The sequence below is a fragment of the Sander lucioperca genome, chromosome 7 (genome assembly GCF_008315115.2).
Source record: "Sander lucioperca isolate FBNREF2018 chromosome 7, SLUC_FBN_1.2, whole genome shotgun sequence".
NCBI classification, from domain to species: domain Eukaryota; kingdom Metazoa; phylum Chordata; class Actinopteri; order Perciformes; family Percidae; genus Sander; species Sander lucioperca.
In genome coordinates, this window is record NC_050179.1 from 7,415,425 (window position 1) to 7,441,056 (window position 25,632).

The following is a 25,632-nucleotide window of genomic DNA, read 5'->3' on the forward strand; positions in this document are numbered from 1 at the left end:
CCTATATTCAATTGAATACACTACAAAGTCAAGATATTTAATGTTCAAACTGATAAACTTTATTGTTTATTTGCAAATATTCACTAATTTTGAATTTGATGCCTATAACACGTTCCAAAAAAGCTGAGACAGGGGCAAGAAAAGACTAGGAAAGTTGAGGAATGCTCAAAAAACACCTGTTTGGAACATTCCACAGGTGAACAGGTCATGATTAGTTATAAAAGGAGCATCCCCAAAAGGCTCAGTCGTTCACAAGCAAGGATGGGGCGAGGTTCACCACTTTGTGAACAACTGCGTGAGCAAATAGTCCAAGAGTTTAAAAATGTTTCTCAACTTACAATTGCAAGGAATTTAGGGATTTCATAATCTACAGTCCATCATATCATCAAAAGATTTAGAGAATCTGGAGAAATCTCTGCTCTGTATGCCCGTGACCTTCGATCCCTCAGGCAGCACTGCATTAAAAACTGACATTATTATGTAAAGGGTATTACCATGTGGGCTCAGGAACACTTTGGAAAACCACTGTCAGTTAAAACAGTTTGTTCGCTACATCTACAAATTCAAGTTAAAACTCTACCATATCCATCTACCATATCCAAGCGGAAGCCATATTATCAACAACACCCAGAAACGCCAACGGCTTCTCTGGGCCCGAGCTCATCTGAGATGGACTGACTGCAAAGTGGAAACGTGTGCTGTGATCTGACGAGTCCACATTTTAAATTGTTTTTGGAAATCATGGACGTCATGTCCTCCGGGCCATCCAGATTGTTATCAGCGCAAAGTTCAAAAGCCAGCATCTGTGATGATATGGTGTGTTAGTGCCCATTGCATGGGTAACTTGCACATCTGTGAAGGCACCATTAATGCTGAAAGGTACAGGTTTTGGAGCAAAATATGCTGCTATCCAAGCAAAGTCTTTTTCAGGGACGTACATGCTAATTTTAGCAAGACAATGCTAAGCCACATTCTGTACGTGTTACAACAGCGTGGCTTTGTGGTAAAAGAGTGCAGGTACCAGACTGGCCTGCCTGTAGTCCAGACCTGTCTCCCATTGAAAATGTGTGGCGCATTATGAAGTGCAAAATACAGAGACCCCAGACTGTTAAGCAACTTAAGTCGTACATCAAGCAAGAATGGGAAAGAATTCCACCTACAAAGCTTCAACAATTAGCGTCCTCAGTTCCTAAACGCGTATTGAGTGTTGTTAAAAGAAATGGTGATGTAACACAGTAGTAAACATGCCCCTGTCCCAGCTTTTTTGGAACGTGTTGCAGGCATCAAATTCAAAATGAGTGAATATTTGCAAAAAAAACCTATAGTTTATCTGTTTGAACATTAAATATCTTGTCTTTGTAGTGGATTCAATTGAATATAGGTTGAGAAGGATTTGCATATCATTGTATTCTGTTTTTATTTACGTTTTACACAATGTCCCAACTTCATTGGAATTGAGGTTTGTATCATTGATTCCATTTTTGCTGTTAAGGCTATGCTGAGTAAAGGTGTATGTTGATGACGTAAAAATACTAGTATGTAAAAGCTATGAGCAGGTCCATCTGTTGTTGAATATGTAGAATAAAAACCTCAAAATATTAAGGAAAAATAAAACTGAATAGAAAATAAATTTTATCAAAAGCTGAAAAACATACAAACAAAGCTGCAGCACTGGCAATGAGTCAGAATATTCTTGACTCTTGGGATGTTTGTGTCCTTAATGTCAAAAAAATCTCATAAGTACAATATAGTACATAAATCCTGTGTCCACAAAGGTGTTTTTCAATTGACCAGTCAGTGTAGCAGCTTCTTAAGTATTTCACTGTAACATGAGGTATTGGAACTTTTAAAAGATGCTTTTATAAAATTGCTGATAATAAAAATGATATTAGCAAAAGTTATTTGAGTTGTTGACTTGAAACTTTTGCTCATATTAACAATTAATGTTTTAGAGATCTAAAACGTCAGAGATATGGCAGTTTGCAGTGAAACACATTCTTGCCATAGTTACGCTCAACCTTTTATTAGGAGCAAGTTATACAGTACTATGATTGTAATGTAAGATCATTTCCTATTTAAAGCGAAGAATTTATTTTATCTCAACTCTTTTTTCAAGCCATCATCTTTTAAAGCTGAAATTTGTACCTTACTTTAACTTTATTTTTAAGCTATCATAATTTCCTGATGTGTGGTAGACTTTGTGACTAGTTGGACTTCTTGTCCATGTCTAAGCACCAATAGTCTAAAACATAATTTCAACTACCTCACAACAACATTGAGTGAGTTATTGATTTCAGCTTTAAAGGATAAGTAGATACGTTTATGAAAGATGCATTTAAAAAGGAAGTGAAAGGCTGGAAACCCACTGATTCATTGTGTGTTGCAATTGTATAGAAATTACACAACAGAAAACACTTAACTTGTCTTAAGATGCTCATACAACCATTTTGAGTTGTATGGTTACAACATAAATATGAAAATAGAATTGAAAAGATAAAAATGTTTAGAGCGAAGTAATAAAATAATTATATAGTCATAATTTCATAGAAAAATGTTTGTCCTGCAGAGTGATGTGAAAAACAATACTGAAAAGCATGAAGATAATCCCATGACACCACTGATAAATTTCTTACAAAATGCTTTTTGGGTTACAAAGTGTGAAAAATATTCCTATTGTCCTCATAAAAATGCCACATTTAACGAGGCAAGTATATTATACCGCATCGGGTAGAATGTGTGTGTTTTTTCTTTTATACAGTAGTGACTGATAGGAAGGCGTTGTGCACCTTGGCTCCCTCAGGGGCCTTAGTACCATGAGTCATCAGCTCCTGGATGGTCATCCAGTTGTCCAGGATCTTCTTGTTGCGTTTCTTCATCATCTTCTTCTGGCTGAGCTCTATAATGCTGACTTCCTTGCGACCCTCGCTGCTGCTCTGAGGGTTCTCCTTCAAGCTTTCCAGCCGACTACGCTGCATGAACTCTCGTCTTTTCCTCTGTTCTTTTGCTCTGACCAAGTGCTGCTTTCTTTCCTCTTTACTCCAGTACCTCCCCATCTTCATTTCACTCATTGCATCATCATCAGTGGTCATTCCCCCACTACGCTCCTCTTTAATCTTTAGGGCTCGCTCCCTCAGGATCTTGTCTCTCACAGGCCTCTTGGTGATGTAGCGCGTGCCGTCGCTGCGGATCTTGACCTTCCACTCCATCTTGGGCTCATTATTGGGCCTCTGAGGCTCTTTGCAGACACTGAGCAGGCTGAGCTGGCTCTGAGCATACTCCACAGCTGAGCGCTGCTGGATCAGCTGCATGTAGCTCTGGTAGTGGCGGGCATGTGCTGGGATGTTGACCTGCCTCTGCTGGGAACTGTGGGATGGAGAGAAGTAAGGAATATGGGAAGAACGTGGCTTTAATTTGCCCCTGCTCTCCTCCTCAGCCTGAGTTGTCTGGTTCGACTCAGAAGGATTGCTGTATTCATGGCTGCTGCCTTCCCCTGGGACTGAAGCAAGGCATGCTGGGATGGGGCTTGGGCTAAGAGAAGGACCAGTGGCAAGACCACTGCAGAGGTTCCTCTGGTTGGTGAGACTAACCATCCTCTGGAGTGAGTGCTCCGGTGAACGGTCCATTGCCAGAGGAGTGCTTCGTGAACTCTCCGCCGTGTTATAGGCACTGGAGCTGTCCTTGTCTGATTTCTCCAGCCTCTCATTAATGTCAGCCAGCTTACCCCTTGAGGGGTCACTTCGATGGAAGCTTTGGGTTTTGGTTGAGGGTGCAGAGTGGCCTGTGGAGGGAGACTGCTGGCCCTTACGAAGGTTATGGGCCTGCATAATGTTCTGACATTCTAGTTCGATACTGCGCAGTTCCTCATTGAGCATACGTAGCTCATGCTGTACGCTGCCCTGCTCTCCCATGTTGCACTCAATGGTGCTGCGGCGGCTGTAGAACAGATCGTACTCACCGCTGTTACGTATCTGACACTTCAGCTCTAAGAGCTGCTGGAAACGATCACCCTCCGTCTCATCATCGTCCTCATCCTCTTTGTCCTCCAGCCGCATGGAGCCGGTGGCATGGTGTGTGTCCCGATTGTCTCTCAGGCACTGGGACAAGCGTCTCTGTATGTGTGCCATAACATTATGCTCTGAGCTCTCCATTTTGTCTTTTATACTCAGTACGCTATCTTTATGACGAGGGAGCGTTGAGCAGGTGGGCTTGTCGTCTTCTGCTCTCTGAAAACAATAAGATGACAAGACCAGCCTGAAATACTTTTTTATAGATCTCTGGCAATTACATTATGGTACACTTCTTTCTTTTAATGAGCCACATAAGGATCCATTTTTATTATCATATTATTCTTTGGCACTTACTGGAAACTGTATGTGTGTGTATGTAAGCCTGTTTTGATTATTAGTGTGTGTAAGTATGTTTTCAAGTTATTTGCAAGTAACCTTGCAAATATGTTTTAAGTGATTAAAAAATGGTACCCTGGTGTTTTCTCATATAGTTTCGTGTTTTACCTTCCTTTTTATGGAATAAGGACAGAAAACAACAAAAAGTCACCAGAACTACAGAATTTAAGAGTTCAAGAAGTGCAACCCTATTCTGCATTCTCCTGAAGGATTACACACGCTGTTGTGCGTAACTCTGTTATACAGCTCTGTTACTTGAGGGATTGTTTCCTCTCTGCCATGTCTTTGAAGTTCCATTTATATGGATTTTTGTAGCTTGCTATTCTCCCAACAAAACAGAATTCTAAATTATGATTACTAATGTTTGGAATTTAAACTGTTCAACGGCCTCCTTCCATAAATATTCATTATCATTATTTTATATTCATATTTCAAAGGGCAAAGCTAGTTTTCACTGTTTTGCAAAGAAAGTCAATGAATAGTTTGATTTAATCTCTGCCACCAGCTAGATCTGTAGTGATTTTGAGGAACAGGTTAATATTGACTGTGAATAATGACCTAACACAGTAAAAGCAATTATTGGTCAGTCTGATGGTATATGATGTTCATAAGATATTACGGTCTGTCAATCAGGGGGAAGGTTACCTTACACCTATTGCTTTGTGACTCACTAGTTTTTTTGGGCCTTTATTATTGTTGAACAGAGCAAATACAAAGAAAAAGGCTTTCCAGAGTTTCTTAAACCCAGATAACAAAGCTTTGTTATTGTCTCGCTAATCCAGTTATGCAAAGCATGTTTTGCTGCTGTCTGACCTGCTCATTCTCCTGCTCCTCCTGTAAGGCAGCCAATTCCATCTCCTCTCTCTGCTGCTCCTCCAACATTTCCATCTTCAGCTGCTCCAGGAACTCACTGTGCTCATCATCCAGCCAGGCCTCCTCCAGCTAAGGGTGAATGAAAGAAAGCATGTGGAGAGAGAGAAAGAGGCGAGTGTTATTTGTTAAGGCCTAAAGCTTGTGGCGACACAGTGTCTCACAAACAAATAGTTGGGTGTTCCAAATGGGATTTTCAAAAAATAAAAAAAATAAATAAAAAAACACCAGGCATGGTTTTGAAATAAGAAACCACAAGCATCACTATGATGTTGTGTTTGACTGACTGGAGTTAACCTTTTTCTTAACCAACAAATGACCACCCCTCATCTTTAAAACATGCATTCTAATCTTAAAATCAAGCCAATACAATGTAATGGACATAAGACTGCCACCTTTGACCTATTTGCTCCACACCATCCATCATTTGTTTGTCTGCTCGATGTGAACCAAGTGGGATCCATATCTGAAGACTTCAGATTTACTACTGAGAGACACATTTAATTACAAAGAGTCTACTATTGCTCCTGGCTCATCTGCACTGCGGCAGAGTCCTTTTACTTATTCGCCATCAGCCTTGGGCCTGAACTCACTCCACATTAGCATGCCATTAGCTTTTATGGCTTACCGTTGGAAGTCAATTACAGTGGCGCTGCATAAAAATAAAACATGATGAGGTGTCTCAGTGGTGGCTTCTACTCGGAGTGGTTGTGGCAGTGGGGAGGGTTGGCTACCCCAGACTGCTAAGGTTTACTTTGAGCAAATATAATGTAAATGACAAACCAAAAGTCGGTGGCTGAAATATACAGTATGTCAGTGTGAGGGAACTGTGTAGTAAATTCTAACCTGCATCTCAGGTCTGGCAACCAGCAGTACGATGTTCCTACTCTCATCATTGGAGAGTGCAGCCATTGCTTCCTCTCTGTCTTGTACATCTTGGCCATTAATCTAAATGACATGCAAACATGATTAGAACACTCACTATTAAGTCAGACACAAGAAAACATGTATTCTATACACAGAAAACATTTAAAAACAGGTACATGCACACTGTGGCCAACTTCATTCTCTCCAATACAAAAGCCCTTAAAGTACCACGATAAATTGGCACTGCACAATAATGCCTTATTTTCCTGGGGAAATTGTAAACACTCTGATGCTCTCTAATATGAAGCAAGACCCAGCAGTGATTATGAATGGGACAGTGGCCATGGGCCAACCGAGCTGTTGTGTTCACCAAAGTATCCGGCAGCGCACATGCATCTAGCTGTACAATTAACTGGCCACTGACAGGGGCGTCCATCTTTTTGCAGGCAGAGTAATGGCCCTGTCACTGGTGGATAATAGTGCCAGAGTACTGGTCTGCCTCACAAACACACATACACGCGCATACTCCTGGCTCAAATCAGTCACACATGGTAGACACCTGCATACAGTTAGAAGTAAACAGTTCTTATGCATCCGCCCCACGCATCAAATAATCACATTATAGATCTTCACTTCTGTTAGAATAGGTAATTGCCTCCTTGTGGTATCAAAGGTGACCTATACCAGTACACTACGTTCAATTGCTATTTTTGCAGCTAAAGCTACACAATTAATATTTTTTATATGTACAATGGATCAAATGTGTAATCTGAAAGATGTTTATAGTGATGAACCCACAGAGAATCATCACCCAACTCTGTGGTGAACGTAGTTGGCATCTAGAAAGCTAACAAGCCTTATCTTTTATTTTCCTCAGGAATTGGTGGTGACCAAAACAGAATTTAAAATACAGTAAATATTAAACTTATATTCATCAGGTGGCTAAACGCACAGCTCCAAGTAAAGGAAATGTTGCTCTGTCTGCTGAATTTTAAGTAGGCAATTGTTTGCCATAAGAATTTAATAAGGTCATAATATACTTTACACATTACAATTAGATTTTAATTGTTAATTGTAAGCTATTAATTGTCTAAACAAAAACAATAATTACCCACGGAGGCAACGCTAAACTGTACAGCCCTCAGCCCTAACAACTGCTGCTTGTCGATGGCAGAAATTCCTCTGAATCTCAGGCTTGAAGATGAAGCTAGGGGCTAATAACAGTCCTAGCCTCTCAGCCCTATCCCACAGGAGGCAGTGAGCTGCAGCACAGTGCCATCCTGAACCAGAACTCTTAAAAAAAAACGTTGGTGCTGAGTCTGTAACTAAAACAGCCAGGGGGGCATTTCTCCCCCTCTAACAGTCACAGCGGGGGTGAGTTCCCCCTTTAATGTACTGCCATTAAAAATGAATGGGCTCTCATGCTGGGAGACAGTGGTTGAGTGTGACAAAATAAAAGCGTGTTTTTATGTTGAATCTAATGAGAGCTGGTGTAGAGGGGGACAATAAGAGAGAATGTCCTACTGTACCTGTAAAATGCGATCCCCCTCTCTGATGCGGCCATCTCTGGCAGCGATGCTGTTTGGACTGATCTGTGAAGATAGAGGGAACAAAATAATGCCTCTAAAACACTTTCAATCCTCATTCAAGAGAATCAGAAAGTGCCTGAAAATGTTTTAACTCATTATGAAGAAATCACCCAGCTAGACATGTCTAGACTGTTAATAATGTGAGCAACATACAATAGGTGTGCTGTCATGGGAAGACTTTGGTCAGTTTTCAAAGGCATTTTAACCCTGAGCATCACCTTCATCATTTAAGTCCTCAATTGTACCCGCCTGAGTTGCTATATTGTGGCAGGTTTCTATAGACAAGCCTGTGGATACAGCATTTACAGCCTGTAACTCAGCCTCAATGCATGATGTCCTTGCTCCTCCTGTAACTAATGTCAGTGAACAAGGGGGCAGGACACTCTTTCATCGGCCAATCAATTGGTGTCTGGGGCCATTCGTTTCAATTTCTTCTAACAGGCGGGATTTCTGGAGATGGTGAGGTGCTGTGGCACTCTATCTTCATGATAGTCCACTCCTACACAGAGGAACACTCATTGAACGGGGAGGAAGGTCACCAGACAAGAATGGAGGGAACAGAGGAAATTGAAGGTAATCTTTCTGCAGTTATGGGGAGACCTAAACCCTGAGTAATCTACAACTGGAAACTGAAATATCGGACCATTTTGGAATTTATTAGTTGTTGAAGATAGTGAGTGGTGAAATGGCTGTGGTTACATTTTTGCCACACAGCAAGAAGGTTTTGGGTTTGACTTTCTGACTGTGTTTGAACAGTGGGAAGAAGATGTGAGAAAATTGATCTGGAGGAAACCTAAACAAAGAGAGTGAAGATGGACTGAAAAGCCATTAGTGTGAATGAGTGTCTGTTGACCCTGCAATAGACTGGTGACCTGCCCAGGATGGACTCTGCCTTTTTGCCCTATGCAAGCCCCCTGCGCCCCTGAATAGAATTAAACAGGTATAGAAAATGAATGGACTTAACAGAATGGACTTTTAAATTGTTTAACCACTGTACTGTGAGACACAATAGAAACAAAGTGAAAAACTAAACTAACAACACAGTAAAGACAATATGGCCATTCATCAAGTGCTACAAAGTTGGGAAATTAAGCTTGTTTTAAAATGACCTTGCATTGTTCTTAACTCCATGTTGATGTGCTCTCGCTACTTATGCAAGATCAAAGTAACACCCCCTGTAACACACCCTGTATACAGTGACATCCAGCCACCTCATCTAAATGCAGCACACACCTTTAAGCTCTACTTTTTTCAAAATGAACACTTAAGGATGCTGCCAAGAGCCATGGATGCAGTGATTTATATTCTGCTCAGCTCTCAAAGCGAACATCTTGCAGGGTCCGAGTCAACTTCAAACGATTCGGAGAGAAAGTTGAGCAGAATGGAGAACAGTATTTTCTATGCTTTCAAGTGGGAGATAACGGATGCAAGAGTCTTTTTGTTAACGTGTATCTCACAGCTTGATTATTTGTGTCAGCTGTCAGGAAAGGACTGGATGAACAACTCAGACCTGAAAGGGTTTAGGTTTTTTCTGTCTTGGTCATTTCCTGTCGGTAACTGACATTGTAGTCATGCAATTAGAACATTGCCAAATTGTCCAAACACGTAATTTGTGGTTGATGAAAGAGTTCAATTTATTTAAAAATTTTTTAATAATACCCAATAGAGAATCTGCTTTGCTCACATGAATACCAAAGTAAATCATAAATTGGAAGATGAATATTAAATGTCACAAATGATTTAGTCATGAAAATTTAGCATTGTCAGTTGTTTTAGGCATTTTACTGAGGCACTGATCTAGCCATGATAATTGTTGGTTTCTACAACGGTGTATGATATGTAAATGTGAGACTTCAAAGAACTGAAATATAAAGAACTGAAGAATATGAATATACTGTACCTTTGCCCCAAGAGTATTATTTTTTTCAATTTTCAACAAGCTAGCAGTCCTAACGGTGGTGGTTGGCCATAAAGAAAAAAAGCTAGCAGGAGGTAGATACATTTATGTTGCATGTTTTTTTTTTACAGTATCTCCAGGAGCAAAGCAGAGCTGGGAAAGATAAAAGAGAGAATATTTTATGTTTAGAGAGTTCTCCAATGAAAAACTTAGTATGGAAAGTTAGTGCTTCCTCATGGCAAACTAAGTTGGAAGATGCAGAGCTCATGGTCATATATGAAGAAAATAACTCACTTTCAATACAAGTCATCCAAGTCTATCATCTTGAAGGGGAAGTCATCGACTCACCTCACTGACATAGATGGCCACATCCTCCTCTTCATCTGTTCTGTAGCACAGAGTTAGCCCCAACTTCTCTTGGCTGTTGAGTCTACACAATTCCACTTCCTATGTAGATACGGAATAAAATGTAGAGAATGTAAAAACAAAACTAAGAGTCATAAATGCCGGGCACAGCATTGCTTTGAGCTTAATGTTGTCGTTTGCATAGTCACAAGAATGACAATGCTAATGTTTACTAGGTGTAAAGTTTAATGATTTGTTTTTATGAATGTCTGTACCAATTTCAAAGCAATCCAATTGGTGCACCGACAGACGGACATTGCCGTCCCCGGAGCGAAAGCATGTTGGACATTTAAGGATATAGGAGGACACTGAAAGTTTTCTTTTTCCCTTAAAAACAGTAGTTTACCACAAGGTCCATTTAGTAGCTGTTCTGGAGTTCTTGATCACATCACACAATCTCCATTCGGAGATAGAACTTACAAAATAAGTTGCTATGAAATTGTTGGATAAAATTCTGTTTTTTAACACTTCACGCCATCGTGGCAGATAAATCCATTAAGTGCTCAAAACAATAAATGAACTACAGTTCTACGACGACTGCACAATCTCCATCTACCAAGGAAGATTGAATGATACGACTGAAAGCTCCACAATAGCTACTATACCAACCTTGTGGTGATATTGTTTTGCCGACATAGAGTACGTCTGTAACCTTTAATGAAGAAACTGAAACTGATCTGAGACTCCAAATATATTTGGATACACTTACCATAAAACTCAAATCTTGATGCACAACAATGGCTACACAAAGACAAAGTTCTTCGCTATAGATCAAATAATGCTTTTCAAGTTTCAGCACAAAAATTGACTTGTTTTTGAGATGCTTATTGAGTGTGGATTGCCAACTCTCATCTAAGGTTTTTGAGTCTGAAAGTGTTTGATCATGAAAGACATTTCCAGCTTGCAGGGTTTGATCGGTGGGGCTTTGATAAATGCCAGAGGACCTCAAGTGTTTTTCTTTCAAGCTTTTGCCAAGTTGTAGAATGTTAGACTATAAATAAACTGTAATTATGCTAATGATACCAGATATACATATTTGGAGCACTACAGTATTCCTCATCTTCCCTTGGGGAGAGATCAACAAACTATTGACTTACAAATCAGTGGTCGTCAAATTTCCCACAAGCCTCTTGGAACACAGCAAAGTACCCTGGCGTCAACATGAATTCTTCATTTAAGTTCATAAATATAAACAAACAGAAAGTGAGATTTGATTAACTGTAGCTAGAACTTGAGTGAGTGGCAGCCCCTCTTCATCTACTATTTAAAGTATGTTGTGAATATGAAACCAACACACAACTTGCAAGTTCTTCCAAGCCTGCAGACAATTAATGCACATAAACCACTTTGGACTCTCGGTTTCCCACAACAAAAGTGCAGCCAAACAGCAAACCGCACAGGCCTGTGCTTCATCTCTAAATGCTGAAACATATCAAGGGTGTTGGGGGGAATCAAGTGTGAAATGGCCTCTCCTCCAAAAGTCTTCATTAGAGCAGAAACACACCAACTCTCAGCAGCAGGAGTGAGATGGTTGAGTGGAGAGGAGGATGGAGGCGGTGGTGAGGGCTCTGGTGGGGCTCACAGGGGCCTCACACAAACAGAGAGATTCATTTCCTCTGTGACAAGCGTGGCTTGGCTGGTTACACGTCGGCTTTGGGAATAGGACCAGGGGAGGGTGAAGTCTGACCATGGTGAGATGAGATGAGGGGAAGATGGAGAAAAGGCCAATACTACTGCCAGAGAGTCGCCACCTGCTGCCTCTGGCTACCCCTCCTAAGCTGTTTATGACCCCCCCCCCTCCACACACACACACAAACACATCTTTAGGCTCAGTTCTCATTGTTGTCCTTCTTCCTTGTCACTCATTTTCTCTTCATCTTCTCTACCTCTGCTTTTCTTACACATTGACAGATCATTAAGGTGTTTTTAGACCAGGGAGCTGGGCTACACACACTTCCATACACAATCATACACAAAAAGTACTTCCTGCATCCCTGTACAATACCTATACTTACACACAAGTGTATTCAGCAAAGCTCACACATTCGCACAGACACAGAGAAAAAGAGCTGAAGAAAAACGACATAATCTGAGCTTTGTCGTTTTATCTTTCTCGACAGCCTCCACCTGACGGGGAACTCAGATCTTTAATTGACTGTCTCAGAAGCGATGACAACTTCAAATCCCGGCTGATATGTTAAGAATAAGAGGGAAAAGGCTTTGGAGTCGACTTCCTATACAAAGTTAGCTACAAAAATAAGCCATTAGCTATATTAAAAATATTACTAATGAGCAACCACCATTATTGTTGGTGTAGAGATTATTAAAGCAGCACATCTGATGCAACAAAGCAGTCATGGAGGTAATGGGAGCTACGGAGACAGCTCACATCTTGCATGCTAATATGATGTGAGAAGTCGTGGGATATCTGTGGGAAATATTGAAATCACAAGCAATGTATCTGAGCCTTCTGTCTAAAAATAATCCACACAAATTAATTTCTGAGACTGAGGCAAAGCAGAGGTGTGAGCAGGTACTACATCATCCCTATGTGGCTCTGTAGAACAAGCCTAAAGTTACTTCTGACTAATTCATGGTAAGATATAGTGCAGTAGACCTGTGGCTAAATGATCAGAGAAAATAGATTTCTACAATTACTGCATGTTGGATGAAACATCAACCGTGTGTGTGTGTGTGTAGCACACATTTGACCATTTTTCTTTACCAGTTCTTTTGCTTTCTTGTTTTAAGACAATATTGTGTAGAGAAAACACCCACTCACCCACTCACACTCAGATGCCTCAGTAAAAGGAGGTTGTCTCCTGATCCATCAAACGTACATTCACCAATCTCTGTCTCTCCTCATCTTTTGATTTTTTTTCTCTATTTTCCAGGCGAGCTCTCTGCCTCTCAGGCAGGAGATTGCAGCATGGCACAGGGACGAGGGCTGACAGTAAATTAATGACAGCGATGGTGTGATTAGGGAAAAGATTGCTGCCCACCATCAAAGCACATTGGATGCTGTCATAATAATCGCGCCTTTGATTACCAGTAATTGAAAAAGCATTCACAAATGCATGGATGGCTACCACTGACAGGAAGAGAGGAAATACTTTATCTGAGCTTGGAGTACTCTGCTTCTTCAGAACTCACTGAAACCAATCAAAGGAATGGTTACTAACATGGTGTTGTGACCACATACAGTACACATCAAGGGATCCTAGGAAATGTATGATGATTCTGTGTGAAATTCGAGTTATAAAGCATGGCCTGTGTGTTTCATTAATCCAAACAAGCCAACCATCAGGGAGAACATTATAGGCTAACTGTGCTTAGTCCAGGGTTTGTGGTTGGTTTATGGGTGGCAACAAAATGTCTCGCCTTTCCTAGAGAATAAACAATTAAATTGGCTGAGTTACAATATACTGTACTTTTTGACTAATTTTAACAAGGTTTTTGAGATAGTAGAGGGAGGGAGACATAATTGGCGAGTTGCGTGGAGAAAGTTATGGTGGAATTCGACTGTCAGTCCCTATTGAGTACATATATACAGTACAGTATTAAAGGTTGCTGGGAAACATCAGAATATGGTAGGTTGCTGCTTTTGTCAGTTGCTGTCAATGCTGGCTTATTTTCAGTGTACAAGACTCTGCAGCAAGAGCCTTAAGTCGAGACGGTCTGACTTTCATAGGGAACTGACTGTTCAACTATGGAAATCGGCCTTTACAGATGTGTCTGGTTTCATTTCAGTCAGACTCAGACTTGGATTTAATTACTGTGGTATCAAAGGTGGTGCTTCCTTTCATTCTTACAGCGATACTCTTCCTGTCTGCAGTCTTTCATGAACATGTGCTCTTGTAAAAACCCATTTATGTTATGTTTACACATGAGTCTTGCTGGCTGCACTAACTTGGTTTATCTAATATTTTACTCCATTTATATTTTAATAATTTTGCCCCAGAAAACCAACAGTAACCTTCCTACATTAACCTGCTTTAATTTTTTTGACCAATTGGGGGAAGCACAACAGGCTGTAAACTGTAAAATATCTGTATATTTAACATAAATGCTCCACTGTTCACCAGCTAGTTGCTAACTTTGTCTGGCTGTGGTTTGGTGTTCAACAGGTTGAGTATGGAGGGTTTATCAAACCTCTTTCGCTGAAAACAGCTGCCTGCTGTGGCCGGCAGTCTGAAGTCTGAATACAGTCTTCAGTTTGGATAGAGATGAGCAGTATGTGGTGTCCTATTAAGTACAGGAAAATAAAAATCCTGTGTTTTCACACGAACCCAAACAGCTTTGAAATAAACAGTATACTATGAATGTGGAACTCCGCGGCATCTGGCATCTCTCCACCTCATCAACCACTGTACTCCAGGACTCTCACATGTTGATTACCCTAACAGAAACATCAATGTCCTGCTGTATTAGAAAGGTGAATTAAATTTAGATGGTTTATTTGTGATGTGATGGCAAACTGCCCTCGCCCACTGTGTGTTTTCATCTGACAAAAAGGTAATTTAAAGAAATGTCTTTCCTTCATTCTCTTTCGTCTCATTCAGCGGGGAGTGAGGGATCAGGTTGAATCTGAAAGCGCTTTTGAGCTATCGCCTACATCCCCCTCACAGCGTTTTCAGTTGACATACAGTAAGTGGGGCTGCATTAGCTTGATATGTAACTCCCCGAGCATGAAATAAAAAAAAAAAAACGTACAGGCCACAAAGCATACACAGAATAATAGGATTTGTTAATAGCAATGAGGCATAAAGAAAGGCTTTAATATATTATATTTGTTCTGATTTGACACTGGGATCCAAGCGGTTGCACAAATCTTTTTAGGATGTGAAGACACAGCTCAAGCTCAGTGGGTGGAAGCATTCAGAACAAATTCAAATAAAGCAAATGTAAGGAGGGAGGGGTGAGCAATCATCATACATCAGACCAGTCAGAGCCCTCGCCGGCAATACGCCTGCACCTCAATGACTCGGAAATAAAGAATATTGGACCAAAGCAGAGAGCGGAGACAGAGTCTGTTTATCTCTTCCTGTCACAGTTGAATCAGTGCATCAGTATGTATCCATCTGTATGTGTCAGAGATCAACAGCCTTAGAAACATCACCTACTCCAACTGCTCCTGTTACTTACACTCCTGTTAAGATACAGAAGCAAAGAAATGTGTTTCCACATTTCCTACTAGCACCTGCCACACACACACACACACACACACACACACACACACACACACACACACACCTCGCTTTAATTGGGTTTGATCGATCTCAGAGTGAGTTTGCAAGCTTTTTCTTGTGAAAACAATTAGCAAATCTTAGGTAACACCATCAACATTATCTTTTTACCTTGTAGGGAAAAACATGGGGCATGACATCATTGCCAATGGAAGCATTGGCTTTTCAAGCTGTCTGCAATGTGGCACATCATCTGTCGCTACTGTCCAACCTTGGATCGGCCTGTAGAGTCAATTAGTGTTTGGGCCCTTCCACCAATTGCTAAGCATATTTAAATATGGAGTGTTGAGGGAATGTGTGTCCATGTGTTGGAGAGGTCAGATGTGCGTTTATACTTAATGGGTGCAACTCTGTACTACATTTTCAGCACTTAACTTGTTTCTTAGCAGTAAAGCCCTATTGATACTTGACTTTTGTGGCCAATATCCATATCGTTAACTGAAAGTTAAAAACAAATATAACAATATTTGGGCCAGTACTCAATGTTTAACCTAAACACATCATCAACAGCCCCTACAGACCGATAGTCCATTCACATTCACAGGTGTTTTCATTTAATTTGCCTAATTAGACCTCATCTCTGGACTGCATGGACGTGTACAAACTGCAGCTGATTTACATCTGTGACTCTGACATTAGTTTTCCTGCACCCGTTAGGGCGGGAAACATTACATGGTTATCGTTCTTAGAGTTATATAGAGTTGGGTGACATCATGTATTTCACAGCAAATCTTCACTAAGCGTCCACCTGACTAGAGGTCTAATCACCTAGAGTAATTGAAAACAACTGTGTAGGTGTGCAGGGACTTAAAATTTGGTAAATAAACAAATTTTTTTGAAATATCGGTATTGGCTCTCTTGCCGAGAGTTGAATGAGAAGACTGGTACCACTCTAGCAGATGAGAGTAGCATCAATCTTCTCATGTAACTCTCAGGAAGAAAGCAAATAAGTGTATTTCCCAAAAATTTAATTTAACTACTGCTTTTAAGAACTGTGACAAAGATATGTACTAAGCTAACCTTCACAGTTGAAAAAATAAACTTCTCAGTGGTCTCTGGTGTACAAACTATTTCATGGCAACACTATTTCTCTTTATATCTTTTATATTTCTGTCTGCAACTTCTTGTTACTTATCTGTTTACTTTATTAGGTATGTACCACTATATATCAGCGATAAGATTAAATGAGCCGGTGATATTAGCCATACCAATGAATCTGTCAGACTTTAGTAAGCAGTGATGTCAGGTACAATTCCTACCTCATACTCAAACTCCTCTGTCCTCTCTCCATCAGCCAGTACAGGGGAGAGGTAGCCTGTCCCTTCATAGTAATCCTGGTCCATTGTATGAAGAGAATGACAGCTGTGGGGGGAGACAGGCAGAGGAAGAAAGAGAGGGAAAGGCAGACAGGGAGGGAGGCAAAAAGAGGTGGTGAGAAATGGGGCGTACGTTTCAAATGCTTTCAATACCTCTAAGTGACAGGATTCCCTTGCCTTTGTCTTTGCTGGAATCGGAAGAATAAAGGATTTGTCAAGGGCTTTCAGTACCATTGGAGTGTGTGTGATAAAAATACAGCCCCTTGTTAATAACAGCATATCCACATAATTTGCTTCCTACTCTTGACAGACAAAACCCTCCACATTGTACAGTGTAATTCTATTATGCTTCCCTCAGTCACTGAACAAAACAGGCCTAAGAAGATGAGCAGCTCCAGTGCCACACAAGATAATCACGGTGGACAAAAACTTCAAAAAGACACTGTTGAACATGTTGAGTGATGTGTTCAGGGGCTGTCTGACTCTTATATTACCCCGCACTGTAAAACTGTCTTAACACAATTTTACCGTTACAAAAGTAGACTAGTAAATGTTAGAATGCTTTATACTTTGATGCCTCAATATTACACATATAACAACATTTGGCAGTAGGCTCAAAGAATACAATTACAAATTTACAATCTAGCCTAAAAAATAGGAGCGACAAACATTTGTTACATCTATAAAGTCTGCTGTATATTGGATTGTGCACCTGATCACAGATGAAAAGAAGAAAATGCGAGTTTTATGGGACACATTGATTACATTTTTGCTCGGCCCGGGGCTGTAAGTAGCCCGTGAGCACACGTTGCACTGTGTTGCCTTGTTTTTTTATTAGCCCATTTGCTTTAATCACCTTGTAAACCTTCCATGAGTCAAAATGGATACGCCAAGCAGCTCCAATTGTGGCAAGAAGGCCCCGTAGGGGATTGTATGGTGATAATGTATGAGATATATATATATATGTAGCAATGATTTTGATCAGGTCATGTTTATACCTAGTAACACTGACAATAACACACATTTATGATGTTTTTAATAATGAGCATCCAGGCAAACAATGATTGTCTAAGCACATTTTAAATGACAAATGGCAACAGATCTTCAAAGAATTCAAAATGTTTGATTGTTGGAATTAATTATCTACTAAAACAGATGCAAACTGTACACGCATGGTTCACCAAGACCATACTGACTTCCCAGTTCTGTGCTATGAAGCTCCTGCCTTGCTATTGTCTTGTTGTTTCATTCCCAAGAGGTGAAACCCAGAAACTTTTCTTGTTTACGGTTTACTCATCCTTTGAGATGAACAGAATATAAACTAAAATGCCAGAAGAGGAAATAATGAACCCTGTTCCTTTTGTTGTTTTTCAGGAAAACCTCTTGTTGATACTTTAAACTCTCAAGATTTTTTTGTGTGCATATTTGTATGCCTTCCTCCCACATGAACAATAAAAACATGTCTTTGCGGTATTGCACTACCCAGCATCCAGTTGAGAAGAGATTAGACTTCTAGTGATTGTACCACACAAGTGTTGTTTTGAGCCACTTTGCATGTCCTCTCATCTCTTCTAAATTTATAGACACTCAACAAACATATTTAATCTTACAGCTGAGTTATGTTTCTGTGCATGATTATCTAAGCAGACAGGGGACATGTGAAAGATAGTACAGCAACAGGGAAAACAGATTCAACACACTGGATGTTAAAGTCACTTAGGGCTGTCATATATAAGTACATTTTTAGTGGACTTGAACTGCTTATGATACGTATTCTCAAATTTTCCACACTTGCTGCTTAGTGATATATTTAAATGAATGCTTTATACTAAACTAAACATCGAAATGCCAAGCACACGTCACACATACATTATGTATTAATGGTTAATTAGGACCATTTAGCCCTGTCCTAATTTCTCTTTTTGTATTTAGTGTGTCCCATTGGTGAGAAGAAAATGTGAAGGGCATTGAGACGCTCATTCATCAAATAAATCTATATTTATCAGACGATGCAGCTGGTTAGACACTTCATTTATATTTAACATGCGTCTTGCATACTTGTAATGCTAATCCTGCAAACACTGATATTTCTGCTTCATAGCTCAATAACATTTCTCACTACTTGGTTTCGCCCTTCTTAATTACCATGAGTCACCGCCAAAGTCAAAACAAGGACACAACAACAAACTCTTGTGGCACTGAACCGAAATCCTTTGTAATTATAACAAATTAAATACAAATATATTAAATGATAACAAATCACTGGCCTCCTTTAAACTTTATAATCCCCGCTTTCAATCACTATAAGTCATGATTCACATCTATTTTGCCTAAGTATAGTGAGCATCGATGAAAAATGACCACATTTCCTATTGTACGTACCTGTCAGAGAGCAGAAATGGACAGACGTCAGGCACAGGAGGGGTCGAAGGCCGGAGCTTTGCCAGCGCCATGATGTGTTCAAAGGTGATGTCGGTCTGAGTGCACACATCCACCACATGGATTTCCTGAGGGGGGCCATGGGGGCGGCCGCTGGGGGTCCGCCTGATGACCTGCACCACGACGGGGTCCTTGGCAGCCCGAAAGGCCTCCACAGTCTCCTCATGGTTGGACTTGGACAACTCCTTCCCATTCACCTGAGGAGTACAGGGAAACATTGTACTTGTGCATATTTTGTCTGTGATATAAAAAAAAATTATGCTTTATTTATTGTGCCTTTTTTGTTGACTGTTGCTATAGAAACTTTTCATGGAAGCAGAGCCATGCGCAGCTGGTTCAGCTAAATCTCGGTATGCAGATTTTTCTGGCTAAGTGACAAAAAAAGCCAACAGGGAAGCTAAGACATAGCTAATATTACTTTTACTCTAGTTTTAGTGTTAGTTTTATTATGATGCAGGTCTGAGAAATGTATGTAAAACCAATACAATCACGTATGTCTGTTAGTCCGTATTTGGTGCTCATTCGGTCTGTATACAACAACACTGAGCTCTGCATAGGGTTGGGTACCTTTCGCATCTGAACCAATATCGGTACTGATACCGGTACCTGAAATTCAGTTCCGGTACCAAACGGTACCTTTTTTCGGTACTTTCCCTCTGTAATTACAAAAAAAATATTTCAGTTGTAAAAATAATTCCAAACCTATTTATCCTATTTACTTAGAACATTATGTTATTTATTTAGAATATTTTACTCTCTAAAGAAATTAAACAAAAATAAAACCCCTCCCTCTCCCCTCCCAAACCCATCCCTACAACCTATTAAATTGAATAATTATTAATTTCTTACTCACTGTAACTTTTATTCTTGTATTTGTATATTATTCTTTTTTAGCCTGTTTTATTTTCATCATGACCATTTTTAATTGCTCTTTAATGTTTCATGTAAAGCACTTTGAATTGCCTTGTTGCTGAAAGGTGCTGTAGAAATAAAGTTGCCTTGCCCTCAGTCACCAGGGCATAGAAACCACTGCTGTACCTGCTTGTCTCAGAGGAAGTCAACAGCACCGCGACTGCTTTTGGCTCGCCATTAATATCATATCGCAGCAAACGCTGTCTGCGTGAAGTTTTGAAAAACTGTAACCACACTTGAAACCACTTTATCGACATTTTCGTGACTCACTGTGACTTCAACAAAACTGCAGAGCCGACGTAGTTTGCTCGAGTTTGCTCCGTCTGCACCTCTGCATGCATGTGTGTGTCGGAGCTACGCTCTCTGTCAATATGCAGAGAGGACAGATAAGCTTGCGCTTACGCGCTCTCAGGTACTGAAATTTGGCACCGTTTGATTTTACATGAACCAATACTCGGTAATACCGACGTGATTCGGTCGGTACCGGTAAAAGTACAGGGTTCGGTACCCAACCCTAGCTCTACATCCTTGCTACTACACTACTGCCTGCTTTCAGAAATGGATCTCCTTCCACCTCCTCAGCCTCCCTTATTAGCATGTAGTCATATGTGACTTTTGAATGTTCCTGTTAATGTGTTGACTGTGAATGATGCTCATTTAATACCATGTATAAAAACCTCTGCCAAGACAGTCTGTCTAAACCTTTACTGGAAAACTTAAGAATGAGATCCCAACAATACCACTTCCATAGTATCTGAACATGCAGCATACTGTATAAAGGCAACATGCCCCCAGGGCCATTTTCCCATATACTACATACTACTATATACGACAGCTCTACAGTTGTGTTCTGGGTGAATGCATTCAAATTGAAATTTACATCTTTTCCTGAATGTCTTCTCGACAGATGATCAAAAAGAAATCTTTATGAATATAACATTGGAAATCACGCACACAAAAGCACAGTGGCCTCTGTTTACTCAGACCATCTTCAACCTCATCTTCACGAAATTAACTGGATTTTCTGGCAGATTGAAAACCATTTGCACTACAGCTGGCACATATAAAGAAAAGCATTGCTTCATTTAACACCAGTAATTTCTCTGGAAGAGAAACCATGGCTGTGGAATACCTTCGAGAGTGTGCTTTGGTATAAACACTGAAACCAGAGATTATAATTTAGATAAGCACAGAAAGAAAGATAAAAAAGGTACAGCATAATTACATTTGCCTTTGTATTTAAATATGGGTTTGGAGTGGAGCATTTTGTACGCATGGCAAACTGAAATCACTTTAACTGTGTCAGATGTGGAAAAATACAGCAAGGCTGGGAAACTCAAAAGCAGCAGTGTTTCAGAACTTACATCATAAACTCTCTTTAAAATGCAGCACAGTGGTAGAAATAAAAACACATAGCCCTGTTACGTTCAGAATCTAACAAAATGACCTAAATTCATGAGCAGTCGACAGTTTGTGTATGTGGTGCCTCTAAATGAACAAGGATGCAGAAGTTGCCAGGGAAGTCCTACAGAGAGCTTATATTTTTAACCCCAGATATTTCACCACTAATTCTTTACTTGTGCTTGTTCTATGAAGCATCTCACTGCATTTTACACAGTACATTTGAGAAATGACTCGACATGTTTTGAGCAGTACTAAAGTGATTGTGATTGATAGAACCTGACAGCATAAATGCTCAGTAAAGCCAGGCTCAGCATGGATGTTTTATTTTGTATAATACATATGTCTGCCTACATGTTATATTTCTTAAATGAGTCCCCATCTAAAATATAAATGACCAGACAGTCAGTCGGTGTCTTCTTTGAGCAGATTTCCTTTGACTTAGTAGATCAGTATGTGGTTATACAGTACACCATGTCTGTGGTTCCCAACAGTTTTGGCTTGACACTAGGGCTGCCATTCAGTTTTTTCTAAAGATTATTATTGATGCATCTGTTGATTATTAATTTGATGAATTGATTAAATGCTTGGTCTATGGAAGGTAAAAAATGCCAACCACACCTCCATGACCAAGTAATCACCAAGACCAGTGTATCGAGACTGAGACAAGACCAAGACTTTGAGGGGCTGAGGCCGAGTCAAAACTAAGACCAAGGCATGGTGAGACCAAGTCAAGACCAAGACCAGTGTGAGTCCCAAACTGCATGACACGATAAAATGTGGAAAATGCTAACCATAGGCCCTTCTTAAATTGATCTGAAAGATCCAAATTCCCATAAAAAAACACCCACAGAAAGCAAATTAAGATTCTTTTTCATTCACGATTTTGCTGACATCACCCTGACAGCCAAAGCTTCTTCTCCTGTCTCCCGAATTCACTTTCCTGGGAGTGCGTGTTTAGGGGGCGGGGAGAGGAGGTTAACAGTAACAAATTTTAAATTATAAATGAGTCAAGCTATTGGTTGCATTTGAGGCAGGACATTTTACATCCAATCACAGTAATGATGTTAACACATACGTAAATCAGACAATGCACAGGCAATTTAGTGATATCTCTGCAGTTGTGGTCTTGACCGGTTTGAGTCCTCTTTATCTGAGACTGACACAAGACCGAGTATAAATGTAGTCGATTCCGAGACCAAGACTTTCAAAAAGAGGCCTTGAAATTAGTCTCGAGACCAAGATCGATCTCGAGTACTATATAACTGCCACAACTTCCCGGACTCCTTCAAATGTCGTTTTGTGCCTTCTGTCGTTTTGTGCCTTCTGACTCCAAAGCCTGAAGATGTTCAGCTTAATATGTTGTATATGACCAAGAAGCAGCAAATCCTCTCATTTGAGAAACTGGAACCTGAAAATGTTTTGCATTTTTTTCACTTTTGCTTAAAAAATGACTTGATTATGAAAATAGTTCCCAATTATTTTCTGGTCAATCAATTTATCCGCTTTTTGCTTCAGCTCTACTTGTGACTCCATGAAAACAGCTCTATATCTATTTGTTAGCCCTAATCACACAATGCATATCACTGTGAGTTGTGAGCTTTTATAACACAAGGTTGTTGAATTGTAAAAAATATGTAGACACCAAAAAATAATAAACTATCCTGTATAAAGAAGACCAAACACTAAACTGATGTTTATGTGTAAAATCATTGGAGAGCACCTTTAATTTATTTGTTTAAATTAACAGACTTCCAGATAGCTAACATCATTACCTGCAGAAGACATGACAAAATAGGTATAATGTAATAATGGTTATAAACAATAGTGTGTTACGATCATCCCTGGTGATTCACATATTCACACACTTCTCAATGGGTGTCACTAGAGACTGAGTGATGTTGCCATATATAACTCCCTTAGCTCTTGTTGTGCTCTGGCCTGCTCCCCGGCCTCCTGATGTGACCTTTGTTTGTAGTGATGGTGCATTAATTACCTGAGTGGGAGATAAAGTGGGTCAAACCACTCCTGTGGAACTGCAGGGCAATTTGGAGGAAAAATAAAGATGCAGTCTCGCAGCCTCCCTCATCCGTCCTTCCCTCACACTCCAAACCTGCTTTAATTCGGGGGGTTTTGGCCAGTCAGCAGGTTTTAAATACTGCAGCACATACATTAGAGTTAAGTACTATATTAAAGATACATGAAGCACTATAATAATTAGTTTATATAGTTCCTCTGACTGTGTATATCTCTCTCTCTGTCTTATTTTCCTGCTTGTGTCTCGCTCCGCAGGCTAATCCTGGAACAGGGAGCCTGGTGGACACAAAGGAGTTGGAGCAGACAAATGAGGCAGCCTATGGCGTATGACAGTCCCGGAGAAAAATGATCATATTTCCCAGCTCTCCCTCTGGTACAGCCTGTCTGGTCCAGGCTCCTCCTCCAAGCCTCAGCACTTGCTAGCCATACTCCATGACCATAATAAAACAATAGGAAACACGTCAGGAAAAAGAGGAGGGAATGTTGTTTTTTTTATTCTCTTCACTGGTTTTCATGAGGGCCAGATGGAACAATTAATCCCCAATCAACACAAGAATATCAAGTAGCCTTAACTTCTGCATGAGGGACTTTGCCATCCTTGTGGTGTCCCCTTGGCTGAGGTCTATCCAGCTAAACACACTGCCTCAGTTAGTTGTTTGGATCTGCAGTCATATCTGACAGATGGGAATGGTTTTTATAAGCCTGGCTGCAGCTTCCTAGATATACTCAGATATTCACACACTGAAGCACAGTCCTTGAGATGTCTTAGGACAGCTCTGCAAAGTGCATCATCAACTAGCATGCCTAAAGACGCTGAAGGTGATAAAGTGGAATTTTAAATGGGAATAATTTTTGCAATTGGATTTATTCCCAAGCAGCCTTAATCTTGTCAAACTTAAACATTCATTCTTCCCACATTACGCTCAGAACAAGCTGGAGCCTCTTAAAGTTTCATCAGACATATTTTGATGTAGTTACACTAGCATAAACTATCCTCTTCAAGCATGCATGCAAAGTATGCAAATAGATATTCATTCATAAACACACACTGGTAAACAAAATCTGTTTGCAACAAATTATTTAGTAGCTGTTGTATTTATCAAGTCTAATGCAGCTCTGCAAGTGCTTCATGGCCCAAACAGCTCCATATATACATGAATTACCTTATTGGTCATTTGGTCTGAAACAAAACAATGGTTATATCTCACAAGAGATCATTTGCTGGATAACTGGGCCAAGAGATGATCATCAGGTAAAAGTGAATTTGGAAAGAACTGGGCATTGGGATGGAGTAGCTGGACCAAGACACATCTGCTGGCTGTTTGCACATGGATATGCAGCAGCTGTAGCCAGAAGAGAAATGTGTTCATTCAAAGCTCCAGAGACGACCACCAGCCTTCCCACAACAAATGCAGTAAACCAGCTTAGTGGAGTGCAACGAAGGGATGAAACCTCTTTTCTTTTCCTTCATTTTCTCTGTGGCAGAGTCCCATATTGACAAAGACATGTGAAGATTGTGTACGAGTGCCTCCGCTTCAGTAAATAGCACACGTCACATTAAGCTGTTCTGAGCTGTTACACACAAACAAACAGACCTTCTTGAAAACTTCACCAAAAGTCACTGTTTTTACAGCTAAGCGTATAGTAGCCTACAGCAAAGTACAATCCTGAAGGTTCTCTCATCTGTGTCCCATCTTATCGTGCATCCTCCAGGTATGAGGGCAAGCAAGAAAGAAGAAACATGTAGCAGCTTAGCTCGACTCCTCGGGCGTCTCTTTTGCCAGTGCTTTTGTCTCATTGACTGCTGTCTACCATCAATATCTCCAAAGGCCGAGGGCAGAATGTAGTGACAGTGCTAGTAAAGTGGGGCTAGTTTATCTGTTAAGATGTCAACTTCAGCCACATATGATGCTTCTTCTGCTGAGGGACCATTTCTATGGCAGGAGGCACAGACACTGCTGGCAGCTTGCAGGGGATTACTGATAGAAGTGATTGATGTACTTTTTCTGCAAGGAGAAAAGGCAGCCCCAGGCAGTAGACTCTAATAGTCCATTAGCTTTTTTATGCCTTCAAATTAACTGCATACATTACTTTATGGCTTGCATGTAGCACTTTGAATCTTAATGAAATGTTTTTGTTTTTAATTTTATAGAGTTTATGCTGTGCACAATGAGAAAGTGTCTGTCTTCACTGGCATCCTAGTTGAACTGGAAATGTGCTGAATTGAATGAAGGTCATTCTTTCTACTTC

At 40.3% G+C, this 25,632-nt stretch overlaps 1 protein-coding gene across 3 annotated transcripts in view; it reads right to left on the bottom strand.

The window, feature by feature from the left end:
* Positions 1-1,357: 1,357 nt before the first annotated feature.
* Positions 1,358-25,632, bottom strand: part of LOC116038720 (PDZ domain-containing RING finger protein 4-like) — a 136,245-nt gene continuing 111,970 nt past the window's right edge. For 2 of the 3 annotated variants that reach the window (XM_031283312.2, XM_031283313.2), the window contains 7 exons: positions 18,976-19,229; positions 16,537-16,639; positions 9,975-10,073; positions 7,670-7,732; positions 6,120-6,221; positions 5,217-5,345; positions 1,358-4,223 (listed from right to left, as the gene is read on the bottom strand). In XM_031283312.2, the coding sequence (XP_031139172.1) occupies positions 2,751-4,223; positions 5,217-5,345; positions 6,120-6,221; positions 7,670-7,732; positions 9,975-10,073; positions 16,537-16,639; positions 18,976-19,229 (2,223 nt within the window). In that variant the 3' untranslated portion in view covers positions 1,358-2,750. The remainder of the gene's footprint in view (positions 4,224-5,216; positions 5,346-6,119; positions 6,222-7,669; positions 7,733-9,974; positions 10,074-16,536; positions 16,640-18,975; positions 19,230-25,632) is intronic. The other variant, XM_036003456.1, reaches the window with a different exon arrangement.